Below are 19,947 nucleotides of genomic sequence, written 5' to 3'. Positions count from 1 at the left end.
ATAAAACGTATGGTAAAAATGGCGCGAGCGACTGTCGACAGTCTAATCATACAGACCATATTTTGTACACACTAAAAGGAAATGACACTTATCTTCAATAACCCCACAGGTGCTGCATACCCTATCCGCAGGTGAGGTTCGCGACCTTGTCCAACGGGCAGCCTCGATATACAAATTGGTGAAAACGATTCCTCTGTTGTGCAGATATAATGACCAGATAATCAAGATAGTGTGAACACTCTAAGTCACAGGGGCGTGTAATATTTCTTAGATAGTTGTTCTCCTGGTCTACAGACTAAATACAACAACCTTTTGACTATATATTCCTACCTGTAAGGAAAAACTAATATTTTTACTAGTATAGAGATTGATGCATTTGTAGCAGCAGGATTCGTACGATATTTTCCTTAGAAAACGGCAATCTAAGCAATAATACGTGCCCCTGTATTCTACGTCCCATAAAATGTACACTGCATGATCATGAATAGAAACACCACCCTACTGTGAGTACTTATGTTCATTAAATAGCTTGTATCAACATAACAGTTTTAGTTTGTGTGAAAGTTCGGTCTCCACTGTCGTATGTTATTAGTAATCGTAGTTTACATAAAGAGCCCCACTAGACAGTCAGACTGTATATACGAGGATAGAAAGATTTCAAGGCAGGTATTATATCTATCGCAATATCGAACATTGTGTATGTTAATTATGCTAATATTCTTGCATAAATCTCGCCCAAAAACTAATCAGTTGTAGCCATTTAACCCCAAAGGATGTATGTACCAGATTTAGAATCAAGCGAAGCGTTTTAGCCTCGCTGAAAATGAACACACTGTGGTGTTTCCATTGCGGACGCTTTCCCTCCAGACATATCAACTTGGTCGTAGTTAGATAGTTTTAAAATACAATGTACAATATACCATGTACCTACAAAGTAAAGCATCTAGTCTTTTTGTCGAATATAGTGGTCAGTCTTTAGTTAGGCTAGCGAGAAGTTTCCGTTCCCCAACAAAACCAAGTCTCGCATGTTGAACGTATATATTATCAAACGCTATGATATCTCCTTTCTGCAGCTGAAACCCAACTGCTGCATTCCATGTAACATTTCGGACATGCTGCAAAGTTTCTTCCTCGACTTCACTACCATCTCCGTAGTAACAGTGAGCAGGAAATTTGTTGTCAGGGATGTCGAGATGTGCCCATGATGGATGATCTTTGTAGTACGATGCATGGTGTCCTGTGATGTGATTAAACCAGACTTCCTCTCCTGCAAAATATATTAAACCAGCTGAATGCCGTCCGTAAGGGCAGAACCTTTAGATTTTTGTTCCTATACACAGTAATTGTTGGAATGCAAAATTCTTAGCTGAAGCTACCATACATCATATACCCTTAATTTGAAGCGTGTATACTCAAGATATTGTTCTGTAGCCGAAAGTTTTCAATTATGCAAATACCTCATTAAAATACCCACATCAACAAGCTATATAGAACACATGAACTTTGTTATTATCAATGTATGTACCAATTGCAAATTATATGGAATTGTATGTAAGCAACGAATTACAATTGAAAACTATATCAACCATTTCTTCCACCTCAACGTTCACGAAATTAACCAATACAATTTATGAGTACTTCATGAAATGTACGAATACAAATGCAATGCAGAGAACGATTTTAAGAATACAAATATGTAAATTAACCAATGAATGAAAACATGAATTTTAAGAATACGAAAGTGATTGTATGTATAAATTATTGAATATTGCAACACATGGCCAGCCAAAGTGGTAATTTGCTCTTGTTCAACTCTGAAAGGGTGTGGGTAATTTCTCTGGTCACTAAACACATACTACTTTCCTTGGCGAGGCCATCATTCCAGGGGGTATACACCTATAGATGCTCTCAGTCCTAAACAGTTGTAACGCATAATGTACAACCATTTTCCTGACTAAACACAAAAAACGGCAAGAAGAATTTATTTCAATAATCGCAACCAAGCCTATAATTTTTCTATAATAATATAATGACGCCACGAAAAATAATAGCGATACCTGTAGTACAGTTGCCGCAAAAAGGTCTATATGATTTTACGATGATGAATTTACGACGATGATTTTACGTTTCTACGATACGACCGTCATATAATTATGTATACGTTGTCCTGCCCTTCGAATTCAACAAACCCACTTTTCATTGTTGACAAACCACACATCCTGTACTCATGCGACAGTCTAAAATACTCCTTATGTATATCAAGTTTGGGGAGCTATTTATTTATAAATTGTACATTAAGTCATGATAATACACGTTCAGCTTGTATGTTGAAATAATCACCTGTCTTTGGGTGAGTGATAAATGCTTTCAAGTTGTACCAATATGATAGTGCGCCATCTCCGTCCCATTTATAATGCATCCCACGTTCGTTTAACAGTTTTTCGACTTGTGATTTGTCTTCTGTAAAGAATGCCTATTAAAAGATAATATTAGAACTTACTTATTGTAACATGTCTATCAAAACTGACAAAGTGTGTGAAATTTTCATAATTATTCTTATATTTAGGTGTTCCTTGCGCACTTGAAATGTATGCACGCATGTTGCAGCCAGTCTGTATATTTTGCAATTGATCAATATATGGTATTTTACTTGCTGATTAAAATGAGTAGTATTCTGGAGTTTCACACACTGGATGATGTTCAAGGTTTCAGAAGATTGTGTGTAGTAGATAGTAATTTTTGACGTTGATAGCGTGTGATTATCGCGTGATTTGCCATGGCACATACCATATCGTGTTGTATGTCACCTCAAATGATATTGTGTCATAATTCACATTACATTACATTACATTACATTACATTACATTGCATTGCATTACATTACATTACATTACATTACATTACATTACATTACATTACACCATATTACTTCGGAAAGACAGCTCACCGAGCTTTGATGAGCACAGACTAAAAGTCAATGTGGTCAATTTCAGATTTATCATAATAGTCTTACATCCTGCCAACTGGTATACCCTTCGGGATGTCGTTGTGGTAGATGCCGTGTGTATCTAAGCCCAACCTTTCGTAATTTCTCAATAAGATCTGTGTTGATTTTTGGTAAGACATTTCTGTTGTCAACCATTACACTTTCTCCTCCATGACCAGGCTGAGCAGGTATCTCACAGTAGAAGAAGACCTGCAATATAGAAAAATATGTGTCCAAATAAATAAATTATTGAAAGAGATATTACATATAATAGCAGATGAATATCCGAGTGCATTGTAATTCAGTTGTGCATCACACTGTTATTTATCAAATTAAATAAACAGACTACACGGTTGGCAGAAGTATCAGTCATGGTGGATTAGCATGGTCAGCTTGGAATAACGATCCCGCGGCTTGGAATCTGCAGGTTGCAGGTTCGAGGCCTGTCGCAACCGTTTGTCTCTGAATGGCTGGAGTTCTTGGGTAAGATCTGAACTATGATTGTGCCCCAGTCAACCAAGCAATATAATTGGGGACCTGGTAGGATAGAGGTTACAATGTAATTGGCATTGGAGTTAAGGAAGTATAAAGGGCTGTTGTGCCGCCATTCATTTATTCGTGCCAATAATTGTGAGCGCCTTGAGTTCTCAGGAGAAAAGACTCATTATAAATTCGCATTATTATTATTATTATTGAATAATAAGACATTGATTTTACATGTAAGAATATCCAGGATGTAATAATTGTATTCTGGAACTTTGACCCACATTTCTATGTTTCTCATCGCGGAAAATGATGGATTGGATGGTCAGTCAAAAAAGTCAAATATTAAAAAAGTTTAATAAATAAAAAAAGTAATTGCTGAATGCCTAATATGAAATGACAAGAAAAGTCAGAAGGATACTATGTACCGTTTAATCACCCCGACTACCACAATTAGAAATCATGAACCACCTTATAGAGGTAGACATGAGAAGAGATTTGAAGTCACGGGTAGCGTCTAGACTACAGACCAATCACTAATCACAGGATAATGTCTTTCTCCCAAATCAAGATGGAAGGTGGCTGGCTAAGTACCTCCATGTATAGGTTAGAGCTCATTATGAGACAAAATACCAGCAAAAAGTAGATTATGTAAAATATCTCCTTATGCATGTGAAATTCAGATCCTTTGTAAAGTAATCTCGTTCGGGCTATTCTTGTTTAGTTGGTTATCACTGTTATTTTAATGCAACACTGTACCATATAATTTTATATATCCTTCGTAGCGTAGGTGACAGAAGGAGTTATTATTATTATTTATTTATTGGTCCTCAAGGATATGTAGTATACAACTCACCAAAGTCCAAGTGACACAACTACACAAATAAAAATACAAAAATACACTTAGTACACAAATACAACTTAGCATTGATTTAACAATCTGACGGCTGACGGGACAAAACTCTTGCTGTAACGAACTTTGGAACATTTCAGACAGTGGTATCTTCGGCCAGATGGGAAAATATCAAAATATGCATAAAGTGGATGTTTATCGTCAACAGCAATCACACGTGCATTGCGCGGTATTGCACGATCAGTAAGATCGGAGAGAGCAGGAGTAGGCAGGCTCACAATTTTAGCAGCAGTGAAAGAAATTTTCAGAAGTTTATTTAGATTGACAACAGAGAGCAGAGGGAAATAACATATGTTACAATAAGTTAAAAGAGGTTCAATAATGCTACGATAGAGTAGCAGACTCAGTTTACCATCTATGTTGAAAGAGCCCAACCGGCAAAGCACGTGTAAACGCTGTTGGCATTTCTCTTGGACAGCTGCTAGCTGTAGTATGATGTGTAAATGAGAGTTTATTGTCAAGGTTCAAACCAAGAAATTTGCAAGACACTACCTGTAGCTGGCTAAAATAATTCTGGAGTTTCATTTTTGAAAGGAGGGGTGGAGGGGGGAGCTACAAAATTTGTTTAACCGTAAATTGTGTACATTTCCTAACCGTAGGGCTGATGGAAATATATTGCCATATAGACAAATATATTGCAGGAGATAAAAGAAATTACTGAATAAGTACTATATAAACTCAATTTTTTGAAATGTTTTGCCATCGTTATATATGGTTTGTTGTTACACCCTTGTCCAACATTGTAAAATAAATCGACCTACCTACCCAATATGATGGGCTAGACTGCACTGCCCGTTCAACAGCCTGTTTTTATTTTTCTGGCCTGATCCAACGTTTGGGTCAGAATTTACAGCGGGGGGGGGGGATGTGTAGACATTGGGAGGCATGAAAAAAACTGAGGGTTGAAAGGGGCCATGAAAATCCTGATTGTCTGAAAGGGGGGTCCAAAAATATTTTGCTTATGATTTGAACCAAATTAAACCTCAGGAACGGTCGTTTACCGAGTAAATCAAATACAAAAATTTCATCTAATGAATACAAAAAGCAACATATTACGAGAAAATTTCGATATCAACAAAGAAAACAAGACAAACTGGTAAAAATGCACAACTTCTTATCTGCCTAATAACGATGTAAGGTCAATTACAAGTTCACGAATTTAATAAAAGAATAAAAACACCACAAGTGATCAACATTGAATATCAGTTACAAACACGCTTCATCTCACAGTGGGAAAACAGTTTGAATAACAGTGAGGGGAAAATGGAAATAATAACAGTAAAATTAGAACATACAAACTCATTAAATCAGATTTTAAGCACGCACCTTATCTAATAAAATTAAATAATCCTCAACCAAGAGTAATAATCAGTAAATTTAGACTAAGCGACCACAAGCTTGAAATTGAAAAAGACCGTAGCAACAAAATACCAGCAAAAAGTAGATTATGTAAAATATACACAAATAGAAGACGAAAAACAATTTGTTCTACAATGTCGCATTTATGATTTACACGGGCAAGACCTATTTAATGAAGCTAATATATATATATATATATATATATATATATATATATATATATATTGATAATTTTAGAAACTTACCAGAAGAATAAAAGTTTAAAGAAACAATGAGCAACACAAATCTAATTATTGCACTTGGCAAATATCAAATTAAGTAATATACAAAGAGACCACCATCTACAAAATAATTGTAATACATAATAAAATATACATCTCCATTAATCTGTCTAATTACCATACATTATTTTTCTTTCTTTTCATTGAATAGCTTTTGTAGTTCATTAGTTTTATAATGATATGTAATGCTTCTTTTAGATAGTTTATTAGTTTTATTATTATTTTCCTTTTACGTTTTGTACCATTAACAACTCCCCAGCAGGGTTTGTTAGGTGTACCCAAACAAACGAAACGAAACAATACACTATTATAGGATATGACCTTGGGCCTTGCCCAAAGAGTAGACAGTACGTGCTGGGAAACACTAGTGGGATCTTACCTTTGATGGGTAAAGTGGCGCATACGACAATTCATTATGTGGTTCGATGCAATAGCTTGGTGGGTCATCGCTCGCTGTTAAAACATGGTTATACAGTACATGTCGTACGGCTGTTCCCCCTTCGTATCCCATCATAGTATATCCAAGACCGTTGACAAATTTGGAGAAAGTCGCTCCATTTGACAGAGGTAGTTTACGAATTAGAATCGCCCCGTGTACGTGCAGCCCATCATCTAATATCTCGCGTGCTTCGCTCGCCAAATCTTGTAGAGTATTTTGTGGCGATTCAGAGTATGTGCATTCGTATACAGCTGGTAGGTTTTCTCTAGGACTGGACAGGAATTTTGGATATTCACACAAGTCGCTTCTCGCTCCAGGTAACCATTCTCGACCAGCGAGTACTGCTGTAGTTTGCGCTGGACCTTGAACGTATTTGCTGTACACATATCTTGAACCACCACCGCTATATGCTCTGTTGTTAGTCTTTATAAGAGGCTGTTTTATCTTTTGGAGGATGGTAAATGCTGATTTCATGATTTCAGAAGCCCGTTCTTATTCCTGAATGGATTGACCCAACACTCTAGTTCTTCGTGCTGTAGATCAGTCACGTCAGTAGGGAACGAGCAGAATTTATCATGGTGGAGGGGCTTGAGGAGAAAATACTTTTTTAACCCTTGTGACGTCAGCGCTCTAAAAATGTACAAGCCTCCCACGAAATGAAATTTAAAATGTTTGCCCCCCCCCCCCCATGATACATTATGATGTCGGTGTACAACTGTTTTTCAAATTTAAAGCTCATCCCCCACCACACTTACATTCAATGTACAATTGTTACAATACATGAATACGGTACAATGCATGAACAGTACTAGTAATAATCGACATCTGCACAGAGTCCACGGCCAGTATAAATTTCATCACAAAGAAATGTGGGTTTTGCAACAAAAATATCATTAAGCTCTAACCTATACTTGGGTATATTTAGCCAACAAGGCTTTTCCTATCAACCCTGAATTGATATGATGGGGGGGGGGCAGCATCACACCAATAGCTGCTGCATGGGTAGGGTGTGTCCCCCTCCAACCATAAACACTTTTTTTGAAAATGGAAACATGTAGGAGGTAATTTAGAGGCATAGAATATCAAACCATACACATTATTTAAAGCAAATGATACATAAATAATTGTCTTGAACACCATAATTAAATTGATTTTACTCTCGTTATCAGTAAATTATCTCATATTATATATTCATATAAACAGAAAGGTATTAAAGTATGGTTACTATCCGCCTCATATAATCGTATATAGGTAGATGTGAAGTTGACATCATTGCAGTGAAGCCGTGACAAATTTCGTGTTGCTCCCAAGGTTTACTTTGATTTGGAGAGTCAGAACTCCGACCAACGTCAAAAATAAGACAACCCCTCCCCCTGAAAGTGATGAGCCCTTTTTCTTCACAGTGACCCCGTTTTGATTTGTTGGCTCCATGGCCTTAAACAGTGAATGCTCCATTTGTTATTACGGTCACATGTCTTGACACGTTTTACCATAGACAGTGGAGGGGAGAGTCTCCCCTCCACTGTCTATGGTTTTACATACAAGGCGAAGTCTTACTGCATTGATTATTACTCCACTCGCCTCCATTATATACCTTGCTGTATAAATGCAAGATTTACCATTTTTAGGCGATCTGATTCTACTCTGAGATTTTCGAATAAGAGATTCCAAATAAATTATTCTGCGCCCGGGAGAAATGTTGGGTCATCTAAGGCCATTTTCATGAAATGTTCTCGTGATATCAATGTTATTCAGTCTCTGTAACCTTGGAGTAATTATACTGACAGCATAATTACTCCAAGCTGTAACATAAACACGTCATATGATTATCTACCATTTATTTGTGTCAATGCCTAGTACTATTACCGATAACATATTCATGATTTTAGTGAATTCCATAGTATGCCCTACTTTGATTGAAAGGTCAGTAAACTTTACTCAAGCTCATGGAATTCAGGCCACTGGCACAAGAGTATATTAAGTCAGCTAAAAAACAGAATACATTTCGTTCATCTTACTTTTCTCTTTTTCAACTTTTGTCCATAATACGTTTCTTTTTTCTCTTTCGTCCGACATACTTTTTTCTCTCACTTTTGTCCACCATACTTTTAACTTTTTCTCTAGCAAGGTCCGCCATACTTTTCTTCATTTTTTCTACTTCGGTCCGAGTTCTCCACACTGATTTGTTATGAGTTTAAGTTACAGCATGGAATTCAAAACATGATGCACTCTAAGCACGATATTGAAATTACCATTAAACACCTTTTACTGGGCTTAGATTATATTGACTGTAATATTAGTGATGTGTGTCATACATTATATAGAACACTTGCAACTAGGGCTTTGGACAGTTGCATGGTTGCAAGCGAGATGCATACAAAATGGACTTACATAGAACTGCCCTATATAAAGAGGATTATGGCTAATCTATGCAAATGCGGGAAATTCAAACTGCTGTACAGAGCACTAGCTTCTGGGTCTTGTTTTCAGAATTTTTTATGTGCTCCGAGAAACACACATGTCATGTATCGTGTACAAATTGTTTGTGAATGTCGTAGGATGGTAACTTGATCCACAAATTAGTTGAAAAGCAATGTTTGTTTCATAGAATGAAAAAAAACTTTCAAAATGAGACAAATTCCCCTGCAAACAGCTGTTTTGATTGTGTGTCACTCAGGATTATTCAAATATGCGGCATTTGCATGTGAACAACCCAGATAGGGAATGTTTATATTTTGGTGATTACTTGCCAGTGAGTCATCACAAGTTCTCCACCTCAAAACATACAGTCAGTCAGTCAGTCAGTCAGTCAGTCAGTCATATGCAAAATAGGGTCCCAGGCACAGGCAGTCGTGCCTTATTGTATTTGGCATATAGATTCTTACGATAAATTGAAGATTGTGATAAATGGCCATTCATTAAAAATTCATAATGCGAAAATCATTTTGACCCATGGGAACCAAATTGTATTTGGCATGTGGATTCTTACGATAAATTGAAGATTGTGATAAAAGGGGCTTTGAATGAATACACCAGACATGCTATGTGGATGGAATGCATTCGCACCTACAATGACCAAGCAGTTGTAGTATAATCACAGTTATCTGTGGTATAATGTATGGCAATAGTCTGTCGTACTAATGATTACTGTTTTTACCTTCCGTAAGGAAGGTGATGATATACCGATGAAGTCTGTGTGTCTGTGCGTGCGTGCGTGCGTGCGCGCGCGCGCGCGCGCGCGTGTGTGTGTATCACGATTTCCGAAAAAACGGCTGCATCTATTCAAACGAAATTTCATAGACATGTTCCGTAGGGTAATATCTCACAACGTGAATGGCACCTTGTTGTGAACACCCTTCCATGAATACAAATATGGCTGACCAACTGGACAAGCTAAAAGAAAAGTGTTGCTGAAGAAAGAATGTTAAAATGATGGAAAAATGAAATGTATGGCAGAGGAAATTAGGAAAAAAGACAAGTATGATGGACGACAAAAAAGATAATGCTAGCATGGCCTAATAAAGCTCCAGAGATAACAGGTTCTTACTGACACTGACTTTTGCTTGACATAATACTACAAAACAATTATTTTAATTTGATTTATTTACTCAATTACACATGATACATGATGTGTAGGACTATACCAACACATTTTTAGTTCAATACTACAGCTATCTTACAAAATCCCCCTGTCCAATCAGTGGTCCTTTTTCTACCCCGACTGCCATTAAAATCTGGTTTTCTATTTGAACACAGACAAGTAGGAATTTCCTACTTGTCTGTGATTTTGACCACGAATTTGACTACGACTGAATGATTATTTACACTCTTAAGAGTTTTAGTTCTGAACTAATTCAAGACATGTTCAATTTATTCACTTCATGTCTTTCGTAAGAAATGCACTCTTTTATTCTAACAAGATCCTGTTTCATAAATTGAAATGTTTCTTCAGAGGTTGGGGTGGCTATGTTTGCAATCTCACTGTGCAAAATACAATGAAAAGTTATGTCCACATATGATAACATTTGCAATTCACTCAAGTTTAGATCTTAACCCCTTCAATACTGAAAACATTCCCGCCAAAATTGTTTGGACAAAATTCTTGTTTTATGTAAGTTTTTGGCATATATCAACTTCATTTTAGACTGGAATTAAAGAAATGTTACTTCCTAATAAAGTAATATTATTGTGATTATGAAAATATTCATATAAATTGGGTCCCCATATTATTTAAAACTCGTCTCTAGTCATGAAAGGGTTAAAGAAGCAAACAACCTTTAAGTTTTCATTATTCTTGTTATTCTCTCTAGCACTTCTGCTTTCAGCAACATTTCCAGAATTTCTGCCACAGCAGGACCTTCCTGGAATGATTAAAAGACATATATATTCAGTATACTAAGGCTTTCTATTTCTGAATAAATTCTATAGCTTATTTTGTTTAGTATGGAATTAGACAAGGAAAAATGGCATGGCTTGGAACAATCAATCATTGTAAGTGTATGATCACATGATGCTTTCAACTCTCAAGTGGCATCATATCTAAACAGCTAAGCAATTATGCAATTTTCTTGTTATCTATTTATTTACTGTAGGTCACACTTGCTGATTTTCATTCTCATTTACACACATACATACACACATACATACATACATACATACATACATACATACATACATACATACATGCATAAATAAGTACACACATAGACAGACAGACAGACAGACAGACGGACGGACGGACGGACGGACGGACAGACAGACAGACGCATTCCTTCAGGGGATAAAAACTGCTTGGCTGATTACTGTGGTGTTTCCATTGCGGACGCTTTCCCTCCAGACATATCAACTTGGTCGTAGTTAGATAGTTTTAAAATACAATGTACAATATACCATGTACCTACAAAGTAAAGCATCTAGTCTTTTTGTCGAATATAGTGTTCAGTCTTTAGTTAGGCTAGCGAGAAGTTTTCGTTCCCCAACAAAACCAAGTCTCGCATGTTGAACGTATATATTATCAAACGCTATGACATCTCCTTTCTGCAGCTGAAACCCAACTGCTGCACTCCATGTAACATTCCGGACGTGCTGCAAAGTTTCTTTCTCGACTTCACTACCATCTCCGTAGTAACAGTGAGCAGGAAATTTGTTGTCAGGGATGTCGAGATGTGCCCATGATGGATGAGCTTTGTAGTACGATGCATGGTGTCCTGTGATGTGATTAAACCAGACTTCCTCTCCTGCAAAATATATTAAACCAGCTGAATGCCGTCCGTAAGGGCAGAACCTTTAGATTTTTGTTCCTATACACAGTAATTGTTGGAATGCAAAATTCTTAGCTGAAGCTATCATACATCATATACCCTTAATTTGAAGCGTGTATACTCAAGATATTGTTCTGTAGCCGAAAGTTTTCAATTATGCAAATACCTCATTAAAATACCCACATCAACAAGCTATATAGAGCACATGAACTTTGTTATTATCAATGTATGTACCAATTGCAAATTATATGGAATTGTACGTAAACAACTAATTACAATTGAAAACTATATCAACCATTTCTTCCACCTCAACGTTCACGAAATTAACCAATACAATTTATGAGTACTTCATGAAATTTACGAATACAAATGCAATGCAGAGAACGATTTTAAGAATACAAATATGTAAATTAACAAATGGATGAAAACATGAATTTTAAGAATACGAAAGTGATTGTATGCATAAATTATTGAATATTGCAACACATGGCCTGCCAAAGTGGTAATTTGCTCTTGTTCAACTCTGAAAGGGTGTGGGTAATTTCTCTGGGTCACTAAACACTTACTACTTCCCTTGGCGAGGCCACCATTCCAGGGGGTATACACCTATAGATGCTCTCAGTCCTAAAAAGTTGTAACGCATAATGTACAACCAGTTTCCTGACTAAACACAAAAAACGGCAAGAAGAATTTATTTCAATAATCGCAACCAAGCCCATAATTTTTCTACAATAATATGACGCCACGAAAAATAATAGCGATACCTGTAGTACAGTTGCCGCAAAAAGGTCTATATGATTTTACGATGATGAATTTACGACGATGATTTTACGTTTCTACGATACGACGGTCATATTGAACACATATTGCCTGGCCACGAGGGCTATAGCACCCGTTCATTACACCCGAGGGACTGTGAGTTACCAGAATCACATGCTATTTCCCGAGGCCAAAGGCCGAGGGAAATAGCATGTGATTCTGGTAACTCACAGTCACGACGGGGTAATGAACGGGTGCTATAGCCCGAATATAGGCCAGGCAATATGTGTTTTATAATATACCTCATGCTGTGAACTCGCGGTGGCAGACGACATCGTCAGAAGCTGTCTGAACGCGCGGTGGTCCATAGGAAATAGTCAGTCTCTCCAATGCTTCACAGCCCAAAAAAACACACCATTTATTGGTAGGTCGCCAAGCGGTCACATGAGTGCATGCCGGCCGTGTAATTTATTAACAGATGTAACAAAGTGCAAGATACAATTGCAAAACACTCTTTCAAAAAATTAAAACGAAAAGGAAACATTTCAACAAACAAACAGACTGAGCCTTATCGCCCCTTCTACCGTACAAAAGACCGCCCAGGAAAAACCAGACTAAAACCCATTGGGAAAAAGTCTGGAAACCTGTACCCGACACACTGTCTAATGCACATCTGGGGAGGTTTCGGGTGTCTTCCTTACTGGCTCTGGTTCCTAGAACTGAACTCCTTTGCTAAAGGAGCAATACTAACTAAGTTGACATTAGTTCAAAACTCAAACAAACTGGCTGCACTGTGACGGGTGCTGGCCTAGAATGGTTCAAAATCCCCACTTCCCTCACTTAAATACTGTCACCCACGTGACTTTTTCCACGTCTCCCATTGGCTGTTCTCACAACGTCCAGACAATAATTTTCCTCTATACTAGCGAAACGCGGAAAATTTAATGTCTCTCCAATGCTTCACAGCCCAAAAAAACACACCATTTATTGGTAGGTCGCCAAGCGGTCACATAGAATCTAAAGAACGGGAAGTCGTTTTTTTTTTTTTTTTTTTTTAAAGACCTAACTTCTGAGTGACTTCTAATCTATGTTCTAAGGAATCCTCAATGTACCCATCCTTAGCCGTATCAGACTTCCACCTACCGTGGCGTTTCCAACACCTATCCCCGACGGCAGCATTTGCTGCGGCAGTGGCACCCCCTGCCCTCAGTGAGTGCAACCCCAGCACCCTGCTAGCGCCACACACTTCCCTTAAGCGACTAACGATGGTCTCCCGTGCCCGAGTATAACTCAACTTCTTGTTTTTTCCCACTAACTTGCAGACAGATTTTGAACGAACCACTGGTTTAAAGAGAAAATCGGAAATACAAAAATTAATTGAAGCTGCGGTTGAATACCGCTGTAACAAAGCAAATGGACATGCAAAAGATCCTACTTTGGCAATTACAACGCTGTTTCCTTGACGATACTGGTCAGTTTTACTATGGGTAATATTTAGGCGAAAATAATTTTCATACAGTGTAACGTCACAACACCTTAAATTGCTGACTTCATTAAATCTGAGAAAACCTGTAAAACACAGCAAAATCATACATAAATCCCGAATAATAAGCAAGTCTGTGGAGTCTTTGTATTTTTCACAGAGTGCACGAACTTCTTCTACTGAAACTGGGTCTTTCCTTGACTTTGGAGCCTGATGTGTCCGTTTGGAAGTTTCTACAAGGCTTATAATGAAAGGATGTGTTGTAGGATCCTCAAGTCCTGAGACGGTGTGTGCCCATTTAATTCCGTAGACATGACTAGAAATAACTGAAGCCGATACATTACATTCTAATAAGTGTGTAATAAACAAGGCAACGTGAATTGGATTGGCTGGAAGTGCACTTTGCCCTTTCGGTGAAATAAAAGTTTCCCATTTCTTGAAATAAGAAAAATACTTCTTAACGGTGTTGTCACTACGAGAATCTAAGAGGTAGTATGGTAATTGTCCGGCTAAACGATGCAGTTCGGGATTTACTTCCCTGGTGACCTTGCTCCCACATGCTGCGCTCTCCACTCTGTCTGCTAACTTTAGACCTGCAATTGGAAAAAGGGGAGACAGAAAATGAACGTAATTACATTCTCCCTTACTAGCCAGAGGCCTAGCAAAAACTAACATGGGCGGCATACAAAACGAAGTTCAGTTTTTGCCCATTAAAGATGCCGTTATTACCATTGCCCGGGCTTATAACACCTATGGTTGGAAGTACCAAAATGGCTTTAACAAAGCCTGCAAAACTGTTTCCTTGCGGACACAGGAAAGGCCAAAACGGAGCAGATTTCCAGCAGGGAAAAATTAACGTCCCCTTGGCCCGATCGCATTCTAGTTTTTTCAGTGCCCTTAGGATTAACCTGGGTGGCGGGACTAGCCAATTATTGTCTCCCATGTGACCCCAGTCTTGGGAGAAGGTGTCTACTGCTTCAGTGCCTGGGCACCACCACCGAGAATTAAATCTGGTACACTTAGTATTGTAGTTGGCTGCAAACCTGTCTATTGTATAAGTACCCCACATCCCATTAAGCATGTTAAACACTGACGTGTTGATACTCCAGTCATCACTGTCTGTGCACCTGCTGAGCCAATCAGCTTGCGAATTTTCTTTTCGTGGCACCCATTTTGGGACTATTGCCGTTTCTATTGTTTCACATACAGCCGATATATTCAAAACTGTTGACTGTAATTCTGGTACTCTACTGCCTGCCTGCAGTATTCTAACCACGTTCTGGTTGTCTGTGCACCATTGCACGTTTTGCCCAGCCAGGCACTTTACATTGTTCTGTATTACCCGATGCACAGCCTCAAGCTCTCTCCATGTCGAGCTTTTCTGGCTTTCTAACTGTGACCATCTACCAATCGTGTCACCGTCTTCCTGACTTACAATGTACCCACCGTAACCACCTGTTGATGCATCGCTGTATGCATAGGTTTCACACACTCTGTTACATAACAGTTTTGACCCGTTGTTAGCCCTGACATTTTTGGCCCAAAACACCATTTCACTTAATGCAAGACTGTCAATTTCTACAATAGAATTCCAACTTGCCCTTTTCTCAAGACAAGAATACATTGACCTCGTACGGAGGCGAACGAGAGGTCCGATGCCACCTTGCATCGATATAATCTGACCAATGAGAGCTGCAAGTTTTCTTGCTTCCAACAGTGTCTGACCTGACGCAATTTGTTTTATCGTGAAAGTTAAGCTTTCCTCGAGATTGACGATTCTCTCTTCCGACACAAACACTAAACCTTGTTCCATGTCAAGCTGGTGGCCTAGCCAATCTACTTTAAGTTGAGGAAACCAATGACACTTTTCCCCCGCTAACAAAAAACCAAAACTTTCGATATCGGCTCTAACCTGTGTGCTTAATTCCGCGGCCCTTTTTTCTCCCTCTGTGCCGCCAATACCGTCGTCTATATACATGAGTACGTCTTTACCTTGACCCCTCCACCAGTTTACCATTGTACGTGTAACCTTCGTGAAAATGTAAGGTGCCGTTGACACACCGAAGGGCAGTACTTTGAATACAAAATATTTTTGAATTTCACCAAATTTCCACGAAAAACCTAGATATCCCTGATGCTCTCCAAAAATTTCGATATGGTGATAGGCTGATTTAATATCGAAGGTAAACATAAATGTACCTGGCACAAACATTTGCCTTGCAGTTTCCACTCCTTCTAAACGAAATTTAAACTTGTACAAGGACAAGTTAATATGTCTACAATCGAGAACAAGCCTCTCCTTGCCTACCTTGTTCACTGCTACAGTCAATGGATTTACAACATGAGGTGGTTCCGCCACTTCGGCTATACAACCTTTTAAAAGTAACCGACCTAATTCTTCCTGGACAAAGTCAGCATGTACTTTCGCCGACTTATTATTCTCAAGAATTACCTTGCTTGGAATTTCCTTGAATGGCAGTTTATACCCGTTCTGAACAATGTCTAAAACGTACGCATTTGCCCCTGCAGTTTTCCAAAATTCAATTGCTCCGCGAAGCCTGCCAACCGGCCTTTTAAAGACCATTGTGTTCACGTTGACCGGTAACATAGAAGGAACGGCTGCAAGCCCTGAACTTTCTTGAAAAACACCCGGTTTAGAAATGCTCGCATTGCCGGCATCTCTCAAAGTGTGGTGACTGCCACAGTCTACATACTTAGTTTGGTGGCCCGAGTTGGTGCCCCCTCCCCCAACGGGACCGCCCTGAACTTTAGCACCCATGTTAGCATGTGACTTTTTAAAGACACCTGTGGATTCAGAGCAAAAGTGGACGAACTCTGAGCCTAAATTTACAGAAGTATGAGTACTTGCATGTCCCAGGGATTTTTGCCCAAATACATGCCCATTACTGCTGACATTTTCACGAGTGACACAGTTATTGGTGGCCACGCCCAAATTACCCGTACCTAGATTATAGTATGTACTTATCTTATTTGCTGCCCGTGTCTCTGGGCATTCCGCCCGCCAATGACCTGTTTTTCCACAGGCAAAACATGAACCAGGTCTTCTCCCTAGATAGTCGGGTTTTGAAGACGTGCTTCTACACCCTGCCCCTCTCTGTGGTGAATGTTCTTGGTATGGGGTCCATCTGTTACTATTTTGATAGCCTCTCTTGTTTCTGCGTTTCTTCGAATCTTCTCTTTGCTTTGCCTTGGCTCTGGAAACTGCCTTGTAGATTCTTTTTTCGTCGTCGGAGTCTGACGCAAGTTCATGCGTTTCGTATTCTTGAACGACTCGCCAACCTAAGTCCTCGTTGTCCGCTAAGCGTATCATCTTTTGGCGATGACAAATTAGTTGCATACCTTCAACTATGTTTGATTTGGCTGAGCTAATGTTGGGGTGGTTCCCTTGGATTTCATCCAATTGTCGCGTGGCCTCTATCAACTTCTCCGTAACTTTTTCGTTATATTTGTATTGCTCCTCGCAGTACTTCTTTCGAAAAACTGGCATGTCCTTCGATTTGAGTTCTTTCACCGCTGCAAGTTGATTATCGGACAGTCGTTTCTGACTAATGGTGAGGTCGTTCTTTAACGAGTCAAGCCGGGCTGACATTAATTTTTCCAAATCTGTTAGGAGTAGCTTGCTTGTATGTGAAACTGCTTCGGTAACTTGTGTTTGGATAAGTTCCTGGAGTTCTGTTTTATCCGAGGAAGCCATGTTTGGCAAAACGACCTGTAAGCTCAAACAAACTGGCTGCACTGTGACGGGTGCTGGCCTAGAATGGTTCAAAATCCCCACTTCCCTCACTTAAATACTGTCACCCACGTGACTTTTTCCACGTCTCCCATTGGCTGTTCTCACAACGTCCAGACAATAATTTTCCTCTATACTAGCGAAACGCGGAAAATTTAATTTCTATTTTCCTATCACGTGACTGATTCTAGCGAATCATGGCACAGCATTATCACTAGGTATATTATAACTATAATTATGTATACGTTGTCCTGCCCTTCGAATTCAACAAACCCACTTTTCATTGTTGATAAACCACACACCCTGTACTCATGCGACAGTCTAAAATACTCCTTATGTATATCAAATTTGGGAGCTATTTATTTATAAATTGTACATTAAGTCATGATAATACACGTTCAGCTAGTATGTTGAAATAATCACCTGTCTTCGGATGAGTGTTAAATGCTTTCATGTTGTACCAATATGATAGTGCGCCCTCTTCGTCCCATTTATAATGCATCCCGCGATCGTTTAACAGTTTTTCGACTTGTGATTTGTCTTCTGTAAAGAATGCCTATTAAAAGATTATATTAGAACTTACTTATTGTAACATGTCTATCAAAACGGACGAAGCATGTGAAATTTTCATAATTACTCTTATATTTAGATGCTCTCATGCGCACTTGTATACATGCATGTTGCAACCATATCAATATATGGTATTTTACTTGCTGATTAAAATGAGTAGTATTCTGGAGTTTCACACACTGGATGATGTTCAAGGTTTCAGAAGATTGTGTGTAGTAGATAGTAATTTTTGACGTTGATGGCGTGTGATTATCACGTGATTTGCCATGGCACATACCATATCGTGTTATATGTCACCTCAAATGATATTGTGTCGTACTTCACATTACATAAATTAAACATAACATAACATTACATTACGTTACATTACATTACATTACATTACATTACATTACTTCGGAAAGACAGCTCAGCTAGCTTTGATGAGCACAGACTAAAACAATGTGGTCAATTTCAGATTTATAATAATAGTCTTACATCCTGCCAACTGGTATACCCTTCGGGATGTCGTTGTGGTAGATGCCGTGTGTATCTAAGCCCAACCTTTCGCAATTTCTCAATAAGATCTGTGTTGATGTTTGGCAAGACATTTCTGTTGTCAACCATTACAGTTTCCCCTCCATGACCAGGCTGAGCAGGTATCTCACAGTAGAAAAAGACCTGCAATATAGAAAAATATGTGTCCAAATAAACAAGTCATTGAGAATGACATGGTCCTCCCTATGATTGGGTTTTAAGGAATTATCACTACTCTGATCACACAACAACACTTGACTTGTGAACCTAAATCAAACAGACTTAGATATGTTGTATCTGCTTGTTGGACATGAAACATGCCTACAACAATAAAGGATTGGTCGGGTATGGGGATTGTATCGTGACGAAAACTGGTACAAATCCACAACTTCTTATAGTGCCTAATAACGATGTAAATCAATTACAAGTTAATGAAATTAATAATCAAAGAATAAAAACACAGCAAATGATCCACAGCATTGAACATCAGTTACAAACAAGCTTTATCTCACAGTTGGAAACAGTTTAAATACCAGTGGGACCTTGGACCTTGCCCAAAGAACAGACAGTACGTGCTGGGAAACACAAATAGCCATGGGATCTTACCTTTGATGGGTAAAGTGGCGCATACGACAATTCATTATGTGGTTCGACGCAATAACTTGGTGGATCATCGCTCGCTGTTAAAACATACTTATATAGCACATGTCGTACGCCTGTACCCCCTTCTTCGTATCCCATCATAGTATATCCAAGACCGTTGACAAATTTGGAGAAAGTCGCTCCATTTGACAGAGGTAGTTTACGAAATAGAATCGCCCCGTGTACGTGCAGCTCATCATCTAATATCTCGCGTACTTCGCTCGCCAAATCTTGTAGAGTATTTTGCGACGAATCAGAGTATGTGCATTCGTACTCAGCTGGTAGGTTTTCTCTAGGACTAGGCAGGAATTTCGGATATTCACACAAGTCGCTTCTCGCTCCAGGTAGCCATTCTCGACCAGCGAGTAATGCAGTAGTTTGCGATGGAGCGTGAGCGTATTTGCTGTACACATATCTTGAACCACCACCGCTATATGCTCTGTTGTTTGTTCTTAAAAGACGAGGATTGTTTATCTTTTTGAGGATGGTAAATGCTGATTTCAT

General features: G+C 38.7%; 2 protein-coding genes across 2 annotated transcripts; both read right to left on the bottom strand.

The window, feature by feature from the left end:
• Nucleotides 1-968: 968 nt before the first annotated feature.
• On the bottom strand, nucleotides 969-6,935 carry LOC144442657 (dapdiamide synthesis protein DdaC-like). Its single transcript, XM_078132035.1, has 4 exons — nucleotides 6,402-6,935; nucleotides 3,014-3,196; nucleotides 2,341-2,473; nucleotides 969-1,267 (listed from the first exon to the last, which is right to left on the bottom strand). Exons 1-4 carry the CDS (start codon nucleotides 6,933-6,935, stop codon nucleotides 969-971), a joined length of 1,149 nt encoding a protein of 382 aa, XP_077988161.1.
• An 11,162-nt stretch (nucleotides 6,936-18,097) lies between these two features.
• On the bottom strand, nucleotides 18,098-19,947 carry LOC144442656 (uncharacterized). The gene is made up of 3 exons (XM_078132033.1): nucleotides 19,408-19,947; nucleotides 18,763-18,945; nucleotides 18,098-18,271 (listed from the first exon to the last, which is right to left on the bottom strand). The coding sequence occupies exons 1-3, from the start codon at nucleotides 19,945-19,947 to the stop codon at nucleotides 18,098-18,100; spliced, it is 897 nt and encodes a 298-aa protein (XP_077988159.1).

The sequence above is a fragment of the Glandiceps talaboti genome, chromosome 11 (genome assembly GCF_964340395.1).
Source record: "Glandiceps talaboti chromosome 11, keGlaTala1.1, whole genome shotgun sequence".
Lineage (NCBI taxonomy): Eukaryota > Metazoa > Hemichordata > Enteropneusta > Spengelidae > Glandiceps > Glandiceps talaboti.
Note: the sequence above shows the minus strand (reverse complement) of the source record. Positions and strands in the feature narration are given on the sequence as shown.